The 24,730-nt window shown below is 44.0% G+C and overlaps 1 protein-coding gene across 2 annotated transcripts in view; it reads left to right on the top strand.

The window, feature by feature from the left end:
- Positions 1–22,764, top strand: part of NEDD9 (neural precursor cell expressed, developmentally down-regulated 9) — a 177,121-nt gene extending 154,357 nt beyond the window's left edge. For both annotated transcript variants that reach the window (XM_079147908.1, XM_079147907.1), the window contains 5 exons: positions 13,733–13,834; positions 14,323–14,424; positions 15,233–16,474; positions 18,213–18,302; positions 20,419–22,764. In XM_079147908.1, the coding sequence (XP_079004034.1) occupies positions 13,733–13,834; positions 14,323–14,424; positions 15,233–16,474; positions 18,213–18,302; positions 20,419–20,928 (2,046 nt within the window). In that variant the 3' untranslated portion in view covers positions 20,929–22,764. The remainder of the gene's footprint in view (positions 1–13,732; positions 13,835–14,322; positions 14,425–15,232; positions 16,475–18,212; positions 18,303–20,418) is intronic.
- Positions 22,765–24,730: the final 1,966 nt, after the last annotated feature.

Below are 24,730 nucleotides of genomic sequence, written 5' to 3'. Positions count from 1 at the left end.
GTTTTAATTCTAACTGGTGGAATTAGATTCACTTTGCCTCCTTCTGAAGATCAGTTTGGGGTCAAAAGGCAGGGGCTGGTCACCTAGCAAAGTATCAGCACACAGTGGCCAACAAGAATGAACCAGCAAGGTAAATAGTGTCAAGTATTAAATTTAAGCTAATCTGCAAGCGTAGGTGGGAAGGTGGTTCAGGCCATATCACCCACCCGCTGTGACACATGCAGATCTCAGCCTCCAACTCTTTATCACATGGTATGACACACATCAGATTATATACTGTGGTTTCCTACCAGAGGGACCTTTGAGAAAGTCACTACCCAGCTTCTTCAAACAATTGTACCAGCAAAGTACAATTGATGTAAGGTCAGGGTTGTCTGAGGGGATGTATTTTATGCATTTTTTCCCTATATACACAGCCAGATTGGTTGAGTCTTTTTTATAGTCACTTAAAGAGAAAAAATACTTAAATTGGAAAAATATTTTTTTCTTCTGAGCCTCAGATCTTCCTTTGCATTTGGTGTGGTTTACCTAGAATGCCCTACCCAGCTATTCTACCTGTGAACTCCTACGCATCCTTTAAAACCCTTGTCACGTTCATCTCCTCTCTGCAACTTTCCCTCTGCAACCCAGCAGCTCTTTTCCTCCTCTCTGGTCCCAAAATGTACAGAACACTTCACTGTTCTCAAGGCAGCTCATGGAATCATTAAAAAATGCAATGGCCTGCTATTGTGTTTGGTGGCCTAGACAGAGGCAAAGGCTGCTTTGAGAGGACACACCGAAAATTCAAGCATTACAAAGATTTACCAGGACTCCATGGCATCATCTTTATGGAGTATTTCCTGCCTTCCAAAATAGGACACAAACAAATGTTGCCAGGAAATGATTCAAAGGTGTTAGCCAGGTCTCCTAAGCTCATTCCTGAAAGGTAATATAAGAATCAGAAATACATTAGTTACAATGTCTGTACCTTCTTAGACACTGAGTCATCACAGATTACACACAGACTCCCATGCACACACACAGACACCCAAACCATTGGCTAAGGAACAAGAACTTCCCTTATTGAAATTGGAGGCACTGTGAAATCTGGTTGCCCAGAGCAACACTCAGATACCAGCCAATTAACTGCCATATATATTAAGCAGTAGGATTTGTCCACTAACAAGTAAAAAATAGATTTAGAGGAAGTAACAACTCCTGGAGAAGATAAACTCTGACTTCATCTCACTTTCTTCTGTTCCCTGCCTACACACACAGAGCTCAAAAAATACTTCCAGGGCAGAGGGCACCTTCAGTTTCTCTGCCTATAAACTCAGTAAAGTACAACTACGGTTCCAGCATTGTACATTTCTATGTAAAGATAAACCCAGTTGGAAAAATTTTTTTCCTCCGTACACAGATTGCAGGGGCTGTGCAGAGAACTCAAATTTCATCTAAACTTTCTTCCCTGAAGAATTGAGATGCATTTTAAATCTTACATAAAATTGGAGGTCCTTGTGCAGTCAAAAGCAAACCATGACCTCATGCTGAAGAAGAGAAGGGTTCCTCCCCAGACAAGCCACCCACGCCAGTGGGATGAGATGGTCTAACACCGTGTTAGGACTGGACAAAGGTCTTTCTTGTTTGGTCAAGGCCAAAAGCTTCAAACTCAGTTGCACTTTGTCCTAAAGCTCATAGATAATGCCTGTTTCTAAGAGTGCATTCGTAACACCTGACAAACCCCAACCGAGGCAAATAGAGGCTAATCTTCCTTCTTGAATGACTACATGCCAAGTGACCAGGCCTATCACAGTGAGGAGTAAGACACCACCCACAGTATGATATCTGACTGAGTGGTTGACGCTCGATTTGCGAAGTAAAGAATGAATCTGCTTCTTTTGCTCAATGATAAAGCTGAGACTTAATATTGGTTGAACACATCTTTTAAAGCAGACTTGTCTGAGTGCATTGTGCAAAACGCAGAAATAGAGAAACATCAGAAATCTAAAGCACTTGGTTCTAAAGAACCTTGTTTTCAAGGTAATGTCTGGAGAGATATGCCACACCTGGATAAAGAGTACCTGTGGGACACATGTAGGACAGGATGTGACTCTAGTGACATTAGAAGAGACCTGAGGAGGCCACTCTTTAAAGGTTCTCCACAATACACCCATTTTGGAGGCAAGGAAGCATTTAGCAATGCCATAGTGACATCTGATTTATTTGAATAATTCTTATACTATTGTTTTCTTTTTTATTTATTTATTTATTTATTTTTTTTTCTTTTTTGTATTAGGGAACTGTACCACTGAGCTACATGCCCAGCCCTTTTTGCTTTTTTTTTTTTTTTGAGACGGGGTCTTGCTAAGTGGCCCAGCCTTCTGCCTCCACCTCCCTGTTAGCTGGGATTACAGGTGTGCACCTGTGATATTCATTAGTCAGTGCCAGTCAGATATTTGGTCTTCTTAAAGCATGGTATGCTTAAACCAGTTACGTATGGGAATCATTTTTGTTTCCAAATTTGCCAGCAATTGACTATGTGACCTTTAGCCGTGTTGTTAGTTACTCAAGTCTCCCACGTTGTCCTGCAAGATGGTTTCAGAACTAGAGTATAGGTGTGACCTTAAAATGCCTCTGAGCCTTCGCTCCATGTTAGGGACATTATACACATGATATCATCTGATCTTCTCATCAGCTTTGTGAGGTGCATTACAGTCTTCCCTTTTTAGAGGAAGATTCTGAGAGCTCAGAAGGAAGTTAACTGCTGAAGTTAACTTGCTGCTTCTAGCAAGAGGCAGGATTGATGTCTGAATCCATGTCTGTCTGATTCCAACACTAATGATTTTAACATCCTAACTAGTGGTAGGTGTCGCCAAGCCCTATACTAAGAGGACATATTTAGACACTTCATTAGCAATTCCAGCTCTCCAGAATCCTGGGCATTGAAAAGCATTCTGTTGGCCAGGAGAAATTAAAGTTGCTACAGAAGGTTCTCACCTCAGATCCAGAGAGTAGACTTGAGGCATGTGGAAGTTTCTGCCCGCCAGCTTCAGGGGTCAGTTTGAGAACTGACTGATCCAGAAGTCCTAGGTGGGTCACTTGGGGAATGTCAGGGCTGGGATACCACTGAGAACATGTCTATGTTTGCTTTTTCTACCATATGGAAACAACATCTTCTCAGATGACTTCGAGTTTCTCCAAATGAATTACTTCGTTTAATCAGACGTAGTGAAATCTCCTTGAAGCGGCTGGTTTATGAAAGGACACCCCCAAAATCACAATACCTAGTTTCCAAGTTGTGTTTCGCAGAGATGGAAGTAACTTTCTCTGAGAGTGTTTGTGAAATTTAGAAAGCGGTGACTGTCTAGTGAGTGTCTAGTGTGTGTTCTGGTGTAGCAACAGGGCACGGAGGAAAGCACCCAGCAAAATGAGGTCCCCATTCACTTGTTATTACAGCCTGCAGAAGCTCCCCATACCTTTAGTTCCTCCAACTGCGAAATGGCAAGCCATGCTGGGTTTACTCAGATGGCCTTGGCTAACATTTTATGATCCATACATCCTTATCTGATTCTGTCCCAGAATCACTTGAAAAGTTTTATAAAATGACCTGAACTCATGAGCCTTTCCAAAAAAAATTCAGCTTGACTCCTAAGATTTTTCACGTCCTTCCTACCATTCCTTTAGGGTCCAGCCCACCTTTCCATTCAGAAACACAGTGTCCTTCAGATGGCAGAGCTGTTCCCAAACACCGCAAGAGCAGGCAGGGACACGGGAGGGTCAGGGTGTACCTAGCCAGGGAGGATCAGGCTGCAGCGGCCCCGGGGTCCTGTACCCAGGGAAACTTCCAGAGATCAAGAGCTAAGAAAGCATGTCATCCTGGGACTTAGGGATTTCTGCCATTTCCCCCATCTAACCCTCCTGGACTTGGCAGAGGCCCTTTACGGCTCTCGGCCTCTTGACACAACAGCCAGCTTTGGAGCTGGCACTTAGTTCTGCTCTCTGAGCATTTGCTCCATCAGCCGTGCATCTGCCCCGAGAGGTCTCAATACCAACAGTTATTTGGGTCCCCAAATTCTCATCCCTTACCTCCTTTCCATAACCACACTCCCCTCAAGGCACTCTGTATGCATCTTTCTGAAATCCGTTTCAAAATCTAGATTTAGTGCTCAGTGTCCCGTTGAATTTATTTGGACATCAAAAGAGCCCCAATGCATGTGCCTTTCTAGTGTTCATTCAAAAGAGCATTTCAGTCCATTAGGATATTTTTAAAATGGCTTTTTTGTATCCAGCGGTCACAGGCTGTATTCAGCTTTGTCCTGAGAGAGACCTCGACCGCTTGAGCCCAGACGTCACTTCCCAGCATATTCTTTCACGTTAAATGCTTCTAGCTGCTCCTGGGTGCTTGGTCACTCCACAACTAAATATTGCTTTAGCACTTGCCACATGAAGAGCTTCCGGAAAGCAGCATGGGGATGGCTGGGGGCCTAACAATCAGGGCACTGTTTCCACGGAGTGTTTGCCACACAATGCTGCATCTGACGAAAGTGACCCAGGAGCCCCGTTCCACTTGCAGGCTTTCAGTAGCAACTTTTTCCTCACTGGGGGAAAGAGGCTGGCTGGGATTTAAACGTGACTAGCAGATGCCTCAGCTCTAGCATAAAACCAGGCATCCACATGTCTTTGAAGGAAAGCAAATCACCTCCCCAAAATAGAGGAAAAGAATCTTCAAGAGCACAAGAGCAGCCCTAGGAAGGGTTAACCATGGACGTGGCTGGGGAGGATGTATTTTTAAGGCCAGACTCAGTTTTCATTATATCGTTGCTATGCAAGTAAATAAATGAGCTCACTGCTACACCCAAGCTGGGCAGAGAGAATTTATAGAGAATTAATAAATCCAGTCTAGGCAACATGTGGCTTTTCCTCTGGTCATAGAAAAGCAAGTAGTAATCTTGGATTTTAAACAGACGAACCTCTGTAAATCGGCAGTTTCTAAAAATTAGTTCCCAGTCCTAATGGGCAGGCAATGATCATGGTGATGTTTCTCTTCTAGGGCTTTCTTTAAAGGGAAGGGGTCAAGTAGTTCATTTAAGACAACGACGTTATTATAAAACCTAATAAATACTGTGGTGGCTCCATTAATGCTTCGTAAGGGCATTTCTAATAGGCAGTTTTGGAAATCTAAATATTCTTGCTTATGTATAAAACCCAAAGAGAGATAGTATAAATAAATCAGAGAGCCAGGGGTGGGGGTGTGGTTAGAGGTAGACAGGAAGCAGTCTGATTTGACTTTCCACATATGCCAAGAAAAAGCAAATAGACTGCTAATCAGTGAAACATACTTGTGAATTTAGACAATCTCAGGTCCCATGAAGGACAAGGCTAAAAATGCATGCTGTAATCAGTATATGGCACAACGGCATGTTTTAACCTTTCATCAATTACACATTGTATTTCCTGAGCCCTACTTGGGTTGCCCAGTTCCTGACCAGGCCAGAAGGCCAAACCCCAGCAGCTGGATACCACATTCTGGTTTTGCTGGATCCATGAGCAAGCTCCACTGGCTAGTAATGGAGGCATTTGCTAAATATCAAAGACAGGATTGCACAAGACCAGCCAGTCTTCCTGTTGCTTTGAATTGTAGAGATTTGGATGTAGAGAAACATGGGACACAGAGACTAGTGACAAAACTAGAATGGTTACAAAAGTTAGGTTGTAACTGTTCTAATTTTTATGTACCATGATTCTATGGGAAGAAAACTTTTCTAAATGGGATTCCTTATTATTTTTTTTAATTTTGCTAAAATTATACCAGGTTATATTTTTTTCATTTTTTGATATGCACAAAGATGAAGTGGAACTATCAAGACACTAGAGCAATGCTACTGAAGTCTGCTATATCACTCTCATCCCATCTCTGCATCTTTTGTCCACTCTTCCCCTATAAAAATTGTACATACTCATGGGGTACAGTGCACTAATTCACTTTTTGTATGCAGTGTGCATTGATCAAATCAGTATAACTGGCATATCCGTCAGCTCAAACACTTATTATTTCTTTGTGCTGGGAGCATTTGAAATCATCTCTACAAGCCATTTTGAAATATATAATTAATTGCTGGGCATGGTGGTGCACACCTGTAATTCCAGCAGCGTGGGAGGCTGAGGCAGGAGGATCACAAGTTCAAAGCCAGCCTCAGCAATTTAGTGAGACCCTGTCTCTAAATAAAAAAAAAAAATTTAAATGGCTGGGGATGTGACTCAGTGGTTAAGTGCCCCTGGGTTCAATCCCCAGTACCAAAAAAGAAAAACAATAATACATAATTAATTGTCAACCACAGTTACCTTACTGTGCTATAGAACATTAGAAATTATTCTTCCCATCCAGCTGCACCCTAGTAGTCATTAACCATCTTCCCGGCATCCTCCCAGTCCCAGTCTCTCAACCCTTCCCAGCCTGTGGTCAACACTACTCTCTAGTTCTGTGAGATCAATATTGTTAGCTTCCACTAATTTGTTCTTCCTTCTGGCTGCTACCATCTTGTGAAAGGAGGGAAGGAGTTGAAATGGAAGAGTGTTGGAGAAAAGAGATGAGAAGCTGTGATAAGTAGATGAGCCATTGCATCAGGAGGAGGTACAGCGAAACATGGCGGCATTGAGTATTCCTGGGAGTGAGGGGGATTTGCCTTTGTGAATGGCCGAAGGCTGCTAGGGTTCAGTCTCCCCCAGGGCTCCATTGAGCTGGCAGCTGCAACCTAGAAGCTAAAGTTTTCCTAACCTCATGGCCCCTGCTGCTGCTGTGCTGCCCAGACCCCAGGCACCCAGCCAGTTCTGCACTCGGGAGGTGAAGTGGACGCCGGAGCAAGACGTGCCCTTAAGTAGACTTGCTGAGACTCTGGCACAAGTGACTCCATGTGAGCAGAGGTTGTCTTCAGGAGAAAATGCTTTTCTTCTACACATTCCAGGGAGATGGTATGTGTCCTGGTTGTTGGTGAGATCCTGTTGACAGAGGAAGCTTGTGGTTTTCCACTGGAAAGGCATCATCTGACGAGAATTTCAACGGCATTCTGAGTGTGAGCCTCGCCATCTTTCTCCTGGGTAAATGGTTTTGTCTCAGAGCACATTTTCCCCTGGGGTTTTCCACTGGCGTATCTTAAACTTTGATGGCGATAACTGTGAAAATAGTGGCATGAATATGAGCACTATAAAATAATAACCCAAGTAAATCTACAAATGCTTATCAAGGACCAAAGTCTCTTGTCATTTATTGCTTTGATTTGAAATTCCTAGTGCCCCTCAGACCTCACTTTCAACCCTTCATGCATTTGTGAAGATTAACTTCTTTCTGTCTGACTTGAAGAATGATTAAATTTTGTTTTCTTTTATGGTTTAATCAAGAAACATTTTGAAAGCAAACAGCCTTGAGATTCGTGATTACTGAGATACAAACTCCTTATCATGTAGCAAGCAAGAATTGTCTGTTGTTTGTTCTATCCCTATTATCTGGTCTCCTGTGTTCCTGGTTATCTTTGATTGTGTGTTGGACATTGTTATTTTTTGTTTTAATTTGTAAAAATGATTTGAGGCCTATGAAAATGTTCTCAATCTCCAAAGAGGATTCCATTTTCTTCTGTCAGCCTCATAAGCACACATAAATCTAATTCCATGCTTCTAGGTGTTCTGGGCAACCCTCATGACCTGAAGCCTGGCCACACCACCTGGGCAGGGGTGGGCTTACTTCCAGAGAATTCTTGCCTTTGGATGCTGTGTCCTTAGGGTTCCAGCCCCAAATGGGGATGATTCAGCACGGTCCCTGGCTTGGTGTCCTGGCTTGGTCCCTGGCTTGGTCCCCCTCCTTGCAAAAGACCAGAAGAAACACAACATAGCTTCTCAGACCCCTGCTTCAGGCCAGCAGATGCCCACAGGCAAAAAACAAAAAAAAACAAAAATGCCTTGCCACCATGAATTTCTTCTTCAAATTTTGACCTAGTAATTCTTTACTATCTTCTAACGCTGCTGCTCCTAAGAATACTTGGGGATCTGGGTTGTGGCTCAGTGGTAGACCATTTGTCTGGCATGCTATCTCCAGCACTGCAAAAATTTTTTCCTCTATCTTTACATTTTTTAAATTGTCTTCAGCAGAATGATTAGTCTAAATTACCAAGTCCCATGATATCTGGAAGGCAAAGTTCAAATGTTCAACCTGTATAAAGTAGGTGACAATTACCATAACGATAGCTGAGGTTAAGGATTTACTTAATACCAGGAACCTTATGTACTTGATCCCATTTAAAACTCATAATAGCCTAGGAGGTAAGTATTATTGTTTCTATTTGACTAATGAGAAAACGGGCTTGGCATGAATAAGTTTGTGGGTTGGGTTCTCATTGCTGCTAAGAGTAAAGCCAGGCGTTGGATCTAGCTCTGACTGAGTCCTGCTTACACTGTCCCCCATTCTCCTTCAGATCTAATTCTTCCAGTGAACCAAAGTCCCCATGGGACTGAGGTCATTGGTACCCAGCTTCTTGTGACATGAGGCTGTCATATGTTCTCAGAACTATAGCAAGCATGATGCCTATTCCTTTAAATTGCATTTCCTTTCTAATGTCAAGGCAGGAAGCAGGGTTTGTTGGGGTTTCCTTTTTCCAAAACACTCCCCTTTGTGTTTCTGGCTTGACTGGGAAGAACCCAAGTGTTCATGTCACATGCAAGCCCAACTGAGGGGAAGAGAACCATCTGCAGGCCCTCCTTGGCCTCTCATGAGGTGCGTCCTCCCATGGTTTCTGATTTCTCATCCTTACCTCCCCTTCCATCTACTGTCTTGGCTCCTTCACTGATAGGACAGGGTTCTACCCTTAATCCCACTGTCCCTGACCTAGAACTGGCTTACTTGGGTACCCAGTGTATTCTAACAGGCAGCCACTGTTCAGCATCCTCTCTAGCCCCACCATCTTGCTTAAGAAAAGCCTTGTGTTTTCCTTTGATTCATTCATGCGTTCAGTGGATATATTTATCTAAGATCTAGTATATTCAAGGCACAGTGGTAAGCCCTGGTGTTTATATCTAACTGGATAAAAATGGTCTCTGATTCTAAAATGCTAAGAGAAGAGCTGTACTGAAATGGTCAAATCCCAAGTGGGAGTACAGTCAGAGATGTGTGTATTACTTACCCAGGGAGCTCCAGGGGAGAGAGTCGATCAATCTGGGAAAGGCTTCATGGGAGACAGGCATTCCACTTGGCCTCGAAAATAGAGTAAAATTTTAATATTCAGAAAGAATGAAGAGAATCCTACACAAAGATTCAGAATGAATCAAAGCTCAGAGGAATGGCAGTGCAGGGCATGGGAGAAAGATGGAGTCTAGCCAAGGGACGGAATTGGTGAGAGCTTGGGGCTCTGCCCTTGGGGCTTTCAAGGTCCTGAGGAAGGAAGGCAGAAATACCTAGATGAAGGCGAAGATGAAGAGTGGCAGCCTGGGGCCAGAGATAGGTTTAATCTGGCCATGACACCGTTTTAATATTTGAACCAATTCTGAAAACCAGATCTCGCATAAAAATCCAGATTTCTGGCTTCTGAAATTTTGAAAGCTAGGACAACAGTAGGCAGGAACAGAGGCATAACTGCCTCCTTTAGTAGGATGTGAGTTGTTTCCCCAACACAAAAACCCATCTGTTTCTGCCCTACGCTCTATTTGCTGGGCCCTGCAAGCATCCAAGTACAGGGCCCTTGCTCTGCTGGGAGTACAAGCCCAGGCTGATAAAACACGGACACATCAGTGAGGAACCCGACCGACTTCCCTTCCAACCTGCTATCTCTCAAACACTTTGTTGCCCAGGGTACCCCAGGCCCCCACTATCCAAACACAACCTCTCTCCTACAAATATCAGTATGCATGGCTTTCAAAATCTGAGACATGAAAGTACAGTCATCGCTCTGAACTCTGGGGATTGGTTTCAGGACCCTTAAGCTTATAAAATCCACAGGTGCTTGAGTTCCTTATAGATAATGCTAGATATTTACATATAACCTATCTCTAGGTGACTTATAGTTCCTCATACGGGGTAAATGCTATGTAAATAGTTATACTGTGTTGTTAAGGCAATAAAGACTTAATAAAGCATTCACACATATTCAGTACAGATGGACTTTCTTTTTCATATATTCTTGATCCAAGGTTGGTTGACTCCAAGGGTGCAGAACATAAGGATACAGAGGGCCAACTCTATTCAAAACATCTCCAAAACCAGCTCATACAGCCAGGACCTGAGGCTCAAAATGGCATGAAGCAAACACCATTAGAGTGTTTTCACCAACAAGCTGAGGTTGTTTCCTTGTTTTTATGGAAACAGATTAGAGAACTAACATAACCCCAGTCTTTGGTCTTTTGATCCTACCTTTCCAGGGCCTGACCTTGGATATTTATTAAATTAGAACTCTTCCTTTTCTAAATGCTTACAGTCAATACACACCATATTATACTCATGCATGAAAATATCACATTGAATATGTACTATTCATGAGTTAATAATATAAAAAAAAATGCTTGCGGTCTGCTCCTCTTCTCTGCTTCTTAGTTCTTCCCAAAGTCTCTTTCTTGGGACTCTCCTGTTAGTTGACAATAATGGTCCTAACCTCTCAGCAAGGTTGGATTCCTCATTGAGGCAGAGACAAAAAAAACGCACATCTGAAAGTGTAAATTCTCTGCCCCGGTAATCAGGGAAGCAATTGCAGTAGCATTTGATCCTAAGGCCACAGGGAACCTCACAATTTAGCCCCCTTTGAGGCAACACGAACGAATTAAGAGGTCAGTTTGTAATTCCTAAGGCTAAGCCCTTGTAACTATAAATAAATACGTAGCATGAAAGGAATGCAGAGAAGAAAAACACACAAGAGAAAAAGGAAATGAAAAACCTGACTTCATTTCATTGAGACGGGTAGCTCTAAAATGCTGTGTAGCGACTCCTACCTGACCCCACAAATGCCCAGGCACATTCTCCCAAACTGGAGGTTCCCTTCACCAGACATGGGTGCGCCGCTCAGGCTAAGGTTCAGTAGTTCTGGGAGATGGAGGGAGAGTAGGAAGGTTTTTGTGTATTCCAGTCAAGCAGGAAGAAAAAGCCTTAATGAACCACAAAACTGGAGACTTTGTAAGGGACAGCTCCGTCAGCACTTCGCTCTGAGAAGAGAACACACAGTTGGCACCAGAGGGACCCCAGTGGTCCAGGCAGAGAATGTCCAAAAGTAGACATTCAGCGCTTGGATCTTTCAGATGGCGCAACGCGAATCACTAAATATCCCGGCCGTGTCCGACCAGATGAGGAAACGCTGGTCCCACTTAGATGCCACTGTGGACCAGTGTGAATCAGATTGTACCATCGGGCAGCTGGAACCAGGGGCTGTGCTGTTCTGTTGGCCTTCCCCCCCTGTGGTTTTCACCATCTGTTTCTTTGAATGCATAAACAAGGAAAATGACTGGTTTGGAATGCGACGTTTTTCAAAACCAGATGACCACAGGCATCCTCTAAATGAGAAAAGGAGAGCAAGTTGGGGTTCTGTGACATTTGTCAGGAAGTGAAATGCTAAGTGCGGAGAAGCATGCACACACTCAGCCAGGGAAGGTCTGCAGAGGCGAGGACTGGCTTCGTCCGTGACCCCTTCTGAGGGTCATGCCCTGTGTTCATATTTCATACCATTTTCAGACACCAGCGCCATCCCCTCCCTTTTATTAAAGAAAAAAATGAACATCCAGCTGGACTCCCACATAACCAGCCTTGGTTGTCCATTAGCATTATTCCAAAATGGGCAAGCTTGGAGAGAATCCACTCTTAGAAACTTTTAGACCCAAGAAAGCTGCGACGTGAGCAGGTTCTGTTAGGAAGCCAAACGAGGCTTTATAATAGAGGAGCTGATGAGAAGATTGGGAGAAAAATCTTCATTTCTCTCCTGGACAATGGTGAGCACAATCTAGAGGGGTAGATAGCTAAATCTGTAGCTATGCAAAGAACCACAGTATGTTTTGCTTTAGCAAAGGGCAGTCTGCTTTAAAGGGGAAGTTTTGCTGTCCACAATTCAGTGGCCACTGTATAAAATGGTTCTGTTTGCTCCATGCCAAAAAAGCTTACAGCAATAGGTTCCTTTTTAAACCCAAGTGAGCAGAGAGACTTAATGGAAATGTTAACTGCATACTAATCTCTGATACCTTCACAGCAAGAAATAATCAGTTGTAAGCACCAGGGATTTTAAAAATTGAACTCTGGTATTTTTGAGCCCCCAGGGAGAAGGGTATTGGTACATTTGGCTGTGTTCCACCCATTTCAGCCTAAGACAGACTTGGAGCATTTTTCACATAGTTTGTAGGCAGCCTGACGCCAGTTTTCACATTGGAGAAAGGAAAAAGAGTGAGGGTTTCCTGGGGAACAACCAACTCTTCCTAATTTGCAATGTCTGTTCCCCAAGACGTCACGGGCAATGCTTAAAAGTGGACACTGTTCATGATTCTGGGTGTGGGGGTTGGGCAAAAACAAGACCCTGGCAACTTAGAAGCCCTGAGAGGATTAAATATATTTCAGAATGAATTCAGTTCAAATAATGCTTCTACCCAAATAATGCTTCTATCCCAACTTGGGATATCAATGCAGTATGTAGTATAAAAATAGGAGATTGAGAGATTCATTTTTTGGCACTGCTCCAGATGGCAGAGTTGTGATGAGTGTGTTTGATTTGTAACATCCCTTGGACACAGAAACTGTCAGGGATGTTTGCTTTCCTGGTGGAAATGGGAAAATGATGAAAGATCAGAGGTCATGAGACCTGCACTCTGTTGGTGGTGGCTCCCTGAATCAATGTCAGACCTGCTTCCCAGGTTAGGTGTCTGAGGAGTCAACCAGCTGCAAATCAAAAATATTCAGGAAAAAAAATTGTATCTGTACTGAACATGTTTAGACTCTTGTCATTAGTCCCTAACAAGTCAGCATAACAACTATTGACGTAGCATTTGCATTTATTAGGTACTTTAAGTCATCTAGAGGTGATTTAAGGTATACCGGATGATGAACACAGGTTCTATGCCAATTATTTAGCATTTTATATAAGGGACTTGAGCATCCATCATTTTTCTATCTGCGAGGGGTCCTGAAACCAATCCATGTGTGTACTGAGGGACCCTGTTTTCCTCTCCTTCATAAGTTAAATTAAAAAGCTCTAGAAGTTCTAAGGGCCACACTGTTGAGCCTTGGCTTTTTGGTCTCTTGACCCATGGAATTTTAGTTATAATCATAATAATAATGTCAGATGAAGAGGCATGCTGGGAAGGGGTATGAAAGGAATTTTAAGTGGCCAAACTATTTACATTATTTACTTTACAAAAGTTTTAGAGCCCCCCCCCCAAAAAATAAATTCTGCATGCTGTGCCTTGGGTCTCTCCAAAGTGATCAGGAAAGACTTTCATCAGAACTTGAACCTCCCTTCAAGTATATATTGGGAATTGAGATTACGTGATGAACTTGGAGATGATTTTGTTACCTTGAGGAGAATAGAGATTTCCAGGATCTGCCAATATGATTTGGAATCCGGGAGAGATTTAAAAGTTTCCTGACCTGGTGTCTTATTGTCTCTTTCCTTTTCTCTCTTCCTCCTTTCTTCCCTGCCTTTCTTTTTTCTCTTTCAAGGGAGAGAGGAGGGCTAAGTGGTTGGGAGTTCAGGAGCCCTGCGGAGGACTCGGTTTAGAATCTCACCCCTTTGTGTGTTCCTGCCCACAGGTGATCACGCCCGTGAGGACAGCCCACGGCTATGTGTACGAGGACCCACCCTGGTGCCACAAGGACGTCTACGATGTCCCTCCTTCCCACACGACTCAAGGGGTACGTGCCAGGAATGTGGTCACCAGGAAGGAGCAGCTATGGGGGGTAGCATTCTTTCAGCCAAGGAAATTCACAAATTATGTACATTTTACCTGAAGCTTTGTTTGGGTTGTCTGCCTCGGAGCAATCTTAACCAATGTTTTTTAAATTATGTTTTCTGGATTTGCCTTAGGAGGAAATCTTAGTTTTTTCCTGAGAAAGCTCATGTTGCTTTATCAGTTTATCAGTTCATTTCAGGTAGGACAAATTTCAAATCATAATTTCAAGTTTAGAGAGTGTAGCTATTTCACTTAAGTTTGCGTGCATATTCAACCCAAGTCCAAGAGCACAATGTGGCTAAAGAAAAATTCCACTGGCCCCATATGTCATGGAATGCTACCAAAGATCAAGCCTGTACCCGACCTGGAAATAAACCCATAATAACAGCAGCATAAAAAATGATCAATACAGGACATTTCCATCCTGGTGACTCAAGCGTTTCTCTTCAGGTATATGACATCCCTCCCTCTTCTGTGAAAGGCCCTGTGTTCTCAGTTCCGGTGGGAGAGATAAAACCTCAGGGGGTGTATGACATCCCTCCCACTAAAGGGGTGAGTAGGCTGCACACACACAACAGCCCGCAAGACGTGTGTGTGTGTGTGTGTGTGTGTGTGTGTGTGTGTGTGAGTTCATTAGGATAAAACAAGAAGGGCAGACCCAAAAGGGGAAAATCGAGTTGGGTGAGGGAAGAAAGGAAGGAAAGAAGGAAAGAGGGACTGTGGGCAGGGCAATAATTAAAGATGACATCGGGGGTTCCACACTTAGAAGCTCCCTTAAAAATGCGGAAAACAATAAGGAGAGGAGACTGGAAGGGAAGATAATCAGTTCAGACTGGCAAGGTTTAATAGGTCTCATCTTTATAGACTGCAGCTTATGCAGTGCACAGGTAGGAGTTGCCCTTTGGGGTGCACCTGCACTGGAATTCCAGGTATCCCTGCTTCACAGATAAGGGAACTGTGCCTCAGGCCACTCGGGGGGCTTGCCAGAGTCACCCAGTTGTGTGATGACCAGGGGGACCAGGAAGAGACCGCGATCATCTGACCCTCGGCCAGCATGTTAGTGTATCATCAGCCCCACGGCGTGGGTCAGCTGGGAGGGATACCAGGACTGGGGCCCAGGGGCAAGCAACTCAGGGCCTGTGGACCAGGAGGGCTCCACAGACGAGTCAGCACTGAGACCAGGGAATGGATGCCTCTGTCCAAGTGAGGACAGCAGCATCGTGGGAAATACCCAGCAAGGGATGCAGGGAGCGGAGCCGGCAGGCGGGCCTGAGAATTCTGGGCAGTTTCCACGGCCGTCCATTTCTTGATGCTCCCATGAGCCAAGCGAACAGAGTTTTGCCTTTTCCTCACTTTACAGGTCTATGCCATTCCACCCTCCACGTGCCGGGACGAAGCTGGGCATAGGGAAAAGGAATATGACTTCCCGCCTCTGGTGAAGCAAACTGCAAGGCCAGACATCAGACCCGAGGGGGTGTATGACATCCCCCCAAACAGCACCAAGCCCGTGGGGAAGGACCTTCTCATGAAATACACCTGCGATGCCCCTGGCGCAGCGGAAGCCGTGGCGCGAAGGCACCAAAGCCTTTCCCTGCACCGCCCGCCCCCGCAGCTGGGACAGGCCCTGGCCATTCAGAACGACGCATATGACGTCCCCCGGGGAGTTCAGTTTCTGGAGCCACCAGCAGAAACCGGCGAGAAAGCAAACCCCGAAGAAAGAGACGGTGTTTATGATGTCCCTCTGCACAACGCGCCGGATGCTAAGGGCTCTCGGGACGTGGTAGACGGCATCAACCGGTTGTCCTTCTCCAGCACGGGCAGCACCCGGAGCAACATGTCCACCTCCTCCACCTCCTCCAAGGAGTCCTCCTTGTCGGTCTCCCCATCTCAGGACAAAAGGCTCTTACTGGATCCGGACACAGCCATCGAGAGGCTCCATCGGCTCCAGCAGGCCCTGGAGGTGGGAGTCTGCAGCCTGATGGCGCTGGTCACCACCGACTGGCGGTGCTACAGGTACATGGAGAGACACATCAATGCGATCCGCACCGCGGTGGACAAGGTGGAGCTGTTTCTGAGGGAGTACCTCCATTTTGCCAAGGGGGCGGTAGCCAATGCCTCCTACCTCCCAGAACTGGTCCTCCACCACAAGATGAAGCGAGAGCTCCAAAGAGTGGAAGACTCCCACCAGATTCTAAGCCAGACCAGCCATGACCTGAATGAGTGCAGCTGGTCCCTGAATGTCCTGGCCATCAATAAGCCTCAAAACAAATGCGATGATCTGGACAGGTTTGTGATGGTGGCCAAGACCGTGCCCGACGATGCCAAGCAGCTGACCACCACCATCAACACCAACGCAGAGACCCTCTTCAGACCAGGCCCCGGAAGTTCCCTTTTGAAGAACGGGCCCGACAGCATCATGAACTCTGCAGAGTATCCACACTCTGGCTCCCCAGTGCAGCTGCTGCATCCTGGTGATGGCAAGGCCCAGGCCCACAGCAAGCCACTGCCCCCCACCCTGGGAAAGGACCAGCCTCCTGACTGTAGCAGCAGTGATGGCTCCGAAAGGAGCTGGATGGATGATTATGATTACGTCCACCTTCAGGTAAGGAAACCGAACTCATGAACCACCTGCAATCGCGTACAGGCAGCCTGGGACTAAGGCTGCAAGGTCGTTACGCTGGGTTACCAAAGGAGCAAATGTGATTCGTGTTTATCCAATTGGTTTGAAAACTGGAGGACTGTTGTACAGCAGAAAGAATGCGGGATGGAACCAAGCTCCGTGGCGCACGCCCGGAATCCCTGCGGCTTGGGAGGCTGAGGCAGGAGGATTGTGAGTTCAAAGCCAGCCTCTGCAAAAGTAAGGCACTAACTCAGTGAGACCCTGTCTCTAAATAAAATGCAAAAAATAGGACTGGGGATGTGGCTCAGTGGTCAAGTGCCCTGAGTTCAATCCCTGTACCCCACTCCCCAAAAAAGAATGTTGGATGGGAGTGTTCAGACTTCCTGATCCGATCTTTCTCTGACACTAATTGCATGCCCAATTTTTTAACCTCCCTGGGCCTTAATGTCATTTGTAAAATGAATGACCTACAGGACTAGATTAGATCCCACTGATATGCGTCTCCAAATAGGACTGCAGGTCTTCTGATAATCATACCAACTCTATTTCTCTTTGTATTTTTTGATACAGTTTCATAAATATTTATTTGGGGAAAAAAGTATTCACTGTTAAAAAAAATTGAAACCCCTTTAAACAGAGAATTTCTATAGTCCCTTCTAGAATCTATGGTGTGTTTGTGTGAGGGTGGAGGGTGTGTTTAATTATTCACAGAGATGCTCGACCCCACCTCAGACTTACCTAGAAGATGAATGGGCATTCGAGGTTATTTCATTTGGTTTTGTTGGTACTGAGTATTGAACCCAGGGGTGCTTTACCACTGAGCTACATCCCCAGTCCTTTTTTATTTTTTATTTTGAGACAGTCTCACGAAGTTGCTGAGACTGGCTTTGAACTTGCAATCCTCCTGCCTCAGCCTCCTTAGCCACTGGGATTACAACCAGGATGGCACCTGGCTGCAACTGGGCATTTGAAATTGGCCTAGAGCTTACCTGGCATTAGGAAAACTGCCATCACAGCCTGCCTCCCACAGGAGGAATTTCCACCAAGTTCCGAGTTGCCCTGGTACCCTAACAGCTTACCCTTCCATTTTGAGGGATTAAGACACTCTACCAACATCCATCATTTAGAATTGGCTTACTATCTGAATTTTTAATTTGACTGAGAACCATGAATGATACTGAAAATTATTAAACTACTCAAGAGAGAAGGGGAATGTCAACAGAGCCACCTGGTGCTTAGGAAGGGCAGAGGGAGGGGGAGAGGGAGGAATTTAACATGCACCTCACTGGTCATCCAACTCTGCATCTTGGAGGAGGGAGATATAAGTGATTCACAAACACTGGAAGTGAAATGCAGACCACATTGAGACTTGCGTTTGGAGATCTAGGGGTTCACATATAATCTGTCAAAGAAGAACCAAGAAAAACAGGACTTCTTAAGGAGGTTTGAAGTGGATCATGGGAAGCTGCCTAAAAAGGGTAAAACAGCAGAGAGCAAGGCACCCCTTGCTGTGGTTTTCCACCTCGCCCTCCACAGCGACTCTAGATGTCTGGCCAAGGAGCCTGCCACCCCCATCTGGGGTTCTCAGGGCCTAATTGGGCATTCAAAAGTGGCCAGAGTGGTGGAAAATGAAAGAGTACGTATGTGCTTGTCAGTGAAAGCATTAGCATGCGTGAATGGGAGCAGTGACGTAACGTGTTCTTTTTTTGAACAATGACAGGGTAAGGAGGAGTTTGAGCGGCAACAGAAGGAGCTGCTAGAGAAAGAGAATATCATCAAGCAGAACAAGATGCAGCTGGAACACCACCAGGTCAGTTCAATTCGAACAAACACTCCTGGGTGGTGACCAGGTTTCCCACCTAGCAGAGAAAGTACAACTTCAAAAGACTCTGATTTGGATCCTATCAGTATGCTGGCATAAATAAGCCCCAGGGCATACAATAGGGCATAGGGACAGAGAGAAGGCGTAAGGCCTTGCTAGTACAGCTGGGCACACCTGGATTACATCCAAATGACAATTTTTCAAGGCTAAGTCAATTAATATATAGCATATTAGGACTATTTGGGTTAAGACTTTCGGTCTCAAGACACAAGGCCCACTTAAGCTTGCCCAAACAAATGGGGTTTATATTGAGGCCATCCACAGGGAATTAAAGCACAGAAAAGGAAGATACAGTCACGCTCATGAAAACTAGGACTGTATAACTTCCTTTGAGTCTCTCTATGTCTGCTTCATTCTCTCCTATTTTCTGACATTTCCTCCACCTACCCGCTCAACTAGTGCCCTCTGCCTCTTTGCAGATCCTATAAATGGCCACTTGAATTCTTTCTAGAGATGGCATTAGACCTCTGCCTCCTCCGCGGATGGCAGCTTTCTTCTGCGGTTCATCCAACTCCTAGGCAAGTCTGAACCTCATACTGTCTTTCTCCCCAACCGCAGTCTCTCCACCTGTCTCTACCTGTTTCCCAGCAACACAACCTATGTCTTGGCCATGCATGGTCCAATCTAAGGGCAAGAAGGTAGGACTCGGTGTTTTTAAAATACACCCTAACCATTTTACCTAGGACCTTGGGGGAGATGCATACATTCAAAAGTAAGTCAGATAATGATGGGTACTACTAGGATAAGGGCATTTTTAAAAAATGAAATGGATCGAAGATTTATAATCCTTCTTAAGAGAAGTGACCTGAAATGCCATGCAGTCTTTGGGAAACCTGGGTTCTAGTCCTTGCTTTCTGATCAACTGTGTAACCTTAGGCAAGTCTTGTAACCTCCTGAACTTCAGTTAGTTCTCAAAACTCAGAAAAGTATCCCCCCTTCTAAATGAGAGAGCATATTGATGAACATGTTTGCAAAAGCCTCAGCTATGTAAAATAGAATTCATTATTAAAAGCCTCAGAACATCACCCTGTATCTGTTTATGTTTGCATTGGCATTTGACCAAGGAAGATAGTGGGGGTTTAGGGAATTTGCTGAAACCATAGTGATTCCTAAGAAGTAAGCAGATTCCGTGGGCAAGCTGGCTGTGCATTTCTTGGGGGAGAAGCTGGATGAGGTCATCACTGCTCTGATTCATTCCTACACCAGGACGAGAGTTTAACCAAGTCCTAAAGTTAGGTCGTAAATAGTCCTTACCTACAAAAGAGAGATCTCTTTGGAATCTTGGAAGAATAGCTAGAAAGTATTTCAATTGCAACTTAAATAATATACCAGCTGGAGAAAATGAGAAAACCAAGAAAGCTAACCCCACTTTACCCAAGGCCCTTTTAACAGCACTGGGGCTGTTACCACCGTGATGCACAGTTAGCGTACAGGTCTCCTTAGCTGTGTTCTTCTCCCTAAGTGTGTCTGCATTAGGCGTCTCTAGTGCTGGAGTATAATATATCTGTACATCTTGGCAGAAAGAGTAGGAGAAACACAATAATCATGAATCGTTACTCCGCCTAAGCTTCTCTCAGAGAGCCAAGGCTTTCCCCAAGAAGGACAAACCGTGGGTGATTTAAGTGACAAAAAAACCCCTACATTTGATTTCCCCTTGCAGCCACTCAACATGTAATCAACATTCACACAGGGCCCTGGATCTACCAGACACTCTTCTGAGCACTTTTTAAATATTAACCCACTTAACCTTCCTAAAGGTATAGGGGACAAGGGTAGGGTTTACACCCTAAGCTGCCTTCCAGCCAGAGGCAGAAGAGACTGGTGGTCCAGTCGTACCAAGTTTGAGCAGGAGGATTCCTCAGAGGTCACCTTTCCCCAGAGCCACTGGCACAGCTGGGGAAGCAAGGTGACTAGACGAGGCCTCCCAGCCTATAGGCGTCTGACCCTTACCAGGGATTGAACCCCCTGTCTTTTGTTTCCATCCAGGGTGGTTTCCATTGCAATGCCTTCCCCTTAATGAAACCTGCTTTTGTCTTCTTTTCAGCTGAGTCAGTTCCAGCTGTTGGAACAAGAAATTACAAAGCCGGTGGAGAATGACATCTCCAAGTGGAAGCCCTCTCAGAGCCTCCCAGCCACAAACAGTGGTGCGGGTGCTCAGGATCGGCAGCTGCTCTGCTTCTACTACGACCAGTGTGAGACCCATTTCATCTCCCTCCTCAATGCCATCGACGCCCTCTTCAGCTGTGTCAGCTCGGCCCAGCCACCGCGGATCTTCGTGGCACACAGCAAGTTTGTCATCCTCAGCGCACACAAACTGGTGTTCATCGGAGACACGCTGACGAGGCAGGTGTCTGCCCAGGACATTCGCAACAAAGTCATGAACTCCAGCAACCAGCTCTGTGAACAGCTCAAGACAATAGTGATGGCCACCAAGATGGCGGCCCTGCATTACCCCAGCACTACCGCCCTGCAGGAGATGGTCCACCAAGTTACAGACCTGTCCAGAAACGCCCAGCTCTTCAAGCGCTCTTTGCTGGAGATGGCAACTTTCTGAGAGGAAGGGGAGGAGGAGGGAACTGAGTGAACTGTTACTAAGCAAAACTGGAAATACTGTCTGGTTTTTGTAAATATGATCTATTTTTGTATATATTTTATATGGAAATGAAATATTTTAACATTTTATGAGTTAGACAACTTTCAGAAATTCAGGGAGCTGGAGAGGGAAATTTTTCTTCCCTGTGTGGTTCTTATGTATGCATATAAGTATCTAAGACATAAGTTGTACAGAAACTTGTCCAGTGCTGTGTATCACTTTGCATTCATGTTTGTTTGTAGATGTTTGTCTGATACATTCCATTAAAAAACAACAACAACAACATGAATTAAGAAGCACCTTAGTCGGCACCTCCTAATGCTGCATTTGGGGTTTTTTTGAAAATGTATTGACTGGTTGTAATATTGTTCTATGTGTACTAGTGATTATTCTGAGCCTGGCACACCCAAATCTAGTGTATTTGCAAGTGTTCACCTCCCACACACCATCTCATAAGACATGGTATGTTTTATTCTTGTTTTGAAGCCTCTTTCAAAATTGTCTGTCTGGAACACATTATGGCAAAATGCTCCCATTCCAGTTGGAAAAGCCCTCTTGGAAAGCAAGTTTCAGAAATATATGCTAATCCAAGCTCCAAGATTTCAGGTGCTGGAGAGAGGAGAGACCTGTGTACTGTGTTAGGAGGCCATGTCCATAGCTGGGACTGGGTTGTTCCAACATTGAGAGGAAGCTACAATTAAAGGATAACACTTGTTTCCCCGAGGCTATTTGATCTTCTGCATTTGTGAGTGATTCAACCATGAGGTTTTCCAAAGAATGTTTTTAGAGTTGTAAAAAAACAAAGCAAAAAAAGAAAAAAGAAAAAAACCACATTATTTGAAGCAGGAATCCATGAAGATGCATCAGACTGAGATAGTTCACAAAAAGAAGGGATGATTCCATCAGCCAGTGCTGAGCAGAACTTTCTGACTCTTCACATTCCCTTATTACCTGAGGGAAACTGGCCAGTTCCTTGGTCACTGCCCCTTAGAGCCACCAGGCCATGTCCTTGGTCTCTCACCCTTCTTAAAACTCACAGGGTACAGACCCAACACTTCCAGCAGCTGCAGACGATGCATCTGATCTTCACAACTCTGTGTGGCTGATGACCTTGTATATTCACCCCATCACCAACTGAGTCACAGCATCTAGGCCTTAGTCCATCCTTATAACTGCTGGTGTAGACACAGAGGGGTCACCACAGCCATCAGATGTATCCCTGGTGAGTGGAATGCACCCTACCTGGTGGGTAAATGTATCCAAGCATTGCCAACTCAAGAAGCGTGTTTTCTACAGTCTTTTAAAGGGTCCATAGAAATTATTTTATTCCGGCTTACTTGGAAACGTATTTTCTTTTGCAATATATGCCTTGACCAAATTAAGCTTGCTTTGTTTTAAACAACCAAATTACCGGAACAGGAAATGATTTAAGAGGAATGCACGATTTTAGTGTGATAAAGCATCAATGGAAATAAATATGGAAGGTGCTTTTCAAAACAACCACTATTTGTGATTCTCAATGCTCTATGCTGCCAACGGAAGATTAAAAGCTGTGTCGTCGTGTGACGAGGAAATGGGTAGGGAGAAAGGGGGTTGCTGGACATTAACACTTGAGGAAGTTAGTGTGTCCTTGTAGATTTCAATTGTATGGTGTGTATTTCTTAGCAGATGACAGACTTGTCCTAAGTGAAGTGGTGACATTTCACGTTTTCAAAACCAAAACGTTCAATCTGTATTATTCTCTTCACCATTTTATATGTAGAGCTATTTTTAAATCATTAAATTTTTAGATCTCTGTTTTCATAGCCATTGGGTTTTCTTTTCCATAGTTTCTCTCTTTGTCACGGAATTAAATATTGATTGTTCTGGGCCCTCCTACTACAGAAAGTTAAATTATGATCATTTTATCAATACTATAGATCCTTTTTTTTTTTTTTTAGGAAAATTAAGGAGTTTGTGTATGTGAGAGGGAGAGAGAGAGAGAGACAGAGAGACCGAGATCACTTCAGAATGCATTTCATCTGAAGAAAATTCTGAAACCTGTGTACATTACCAAATTCAAATATCTGAAATGAGGCCTCTCTTCACCAGAAAGCCTATGTGCTCTATGATAAGTTGGAGGACCTCTGCTTTTGTGGTACGGATATTACCATTCATGCAGTTTCACAATCAAAGGAAATAGTTCTATTCTTTCTAGAGTAGACATAAATAATTAAAAGCAAACCATATTTGAATTAAAAAAAGGTTAATATCATGTAAATTACTTTTACTGCCTGACCCACTCTTTTATTCATGTATCCCACTGGGATTTAATGAAAAGTATTTGCATATACTTTGTATCATTTTGCCCATGCATATATGCATTAATTGATTTTTGACAAATATGTCAAAGCCCTTCAATAGGGGAATGGAATGTCTTTTGAAAAAAATGGTGCTAAAATAACTAGATCTCTCTATGGGTAAAACAATGAATATTTACCTTTCATTCTACGCAAAAGTTAACTCAAATGGATCATAGACCTAAATGTAAAACAAAAAATTCTAAAACTTCTAGAAGAAAACATAGGAGAAAATCTTCTTGATCTTAAGCAGACAAAAGTTTCATACGTAGAACAACAACAAAAAAAATCTAATTAATAATAAACTGATAAATTGGACATTGGGGATCAGTATCTGCATAACAGAGAGAACATTCAGCCTCTGTTTTTTTAAGGATTGGCTTATTTCACTTAGCATGGTAGTCTCCAGTTCCATCCATTTACTGGCAAATGCCATAATTTCATTCTTCTTTATGTCTGAGTAGTATTCTATTGTGTATATGTAGTACATTTTTTTATTCACTCATTCCTCTGTTGAAGGGCACCTAAATTGGTTCCATAGCTTACCTATTGTGAAGTTTGATGATCTTTATAAAGTCAAAAATATAATTTCCAGACAACCTAGCAGTTCCAGTCACATTCATTCACCCCCCCTTCCCCCCAAAAAAGAAAACATGCACACCAAATCTAGCTGCTTTATTCATACTCATACCAAAGTGAAAACAGCCCAAATGTCATCAAGAGGCTAGTGGCTTTATTCATAATCATACCAAAGTGAAAACAGCCCAAATGTCATCATGGATAAGTGGTGGCATATCCATAAAATGGAATGCTGTTCAGCACTAGGGAGGAGTGACCTAGGTATGCAGGTAAGAGCAGGAGTGAACTAACCTCCACAACCAGGCTGAGCAAAAGTAGCCAAACGGAGTTCCAGGAAACACAAACCTAATTTGTGTAGACAGACTTCAGATCTGTGATTTCTGAGGCCAGCGTACGGGGCTGAGGATGACCTGGGAAAGAGCACAGAGGAACTCTCTTGTGTGATGGACATATTTTATATCAGCATTGTCCAACACTGCAGAACCTTTACAATAACGGAAGTGTCTTATAATTTGCACAGCGCAGTATGGTAAGCAATAGTCGCACAGTCAAATAATCACATAATTCAAATGCTATCAAACATTTGAAATGTGACTAGTATAACTGAAGACCTATTTTTCATTTTAATGAGCTTTAGTTCATTTGAATTTAAATAGCCAGGTGTAGTTAGTGGCTGCCATATTGGACAACACAGTGTCCATATCCTGATTGTTATGGTAACTATGTGAAAGCATAAATTTGTCAAAACTTACCAAAATACATGCTTAAGTAGGTATATTTTCTTTTTGTGGTACCAGGGATTGAACCGAGGGGTGCTTAACCACCGAGCCACATCCCCAGCCCTT

Source organism: Sciurus vulgaris (assembly GCF_902686455.1).
Source record: "Sciurus vulgaris genome assembly, chromosome: 7".
Taxonomy (NCBI): domain Eukaryota; kingdom Metazoa; phylum Chordata; class Mammalia; order Rodentia; family Sciuridae; genus Sciurus; species Sciurus vulgaris.
Note: the sequence above shows the minus strand (reverse complement) of the source record. Positions and strands in the feature narration are given on the sequence as shown.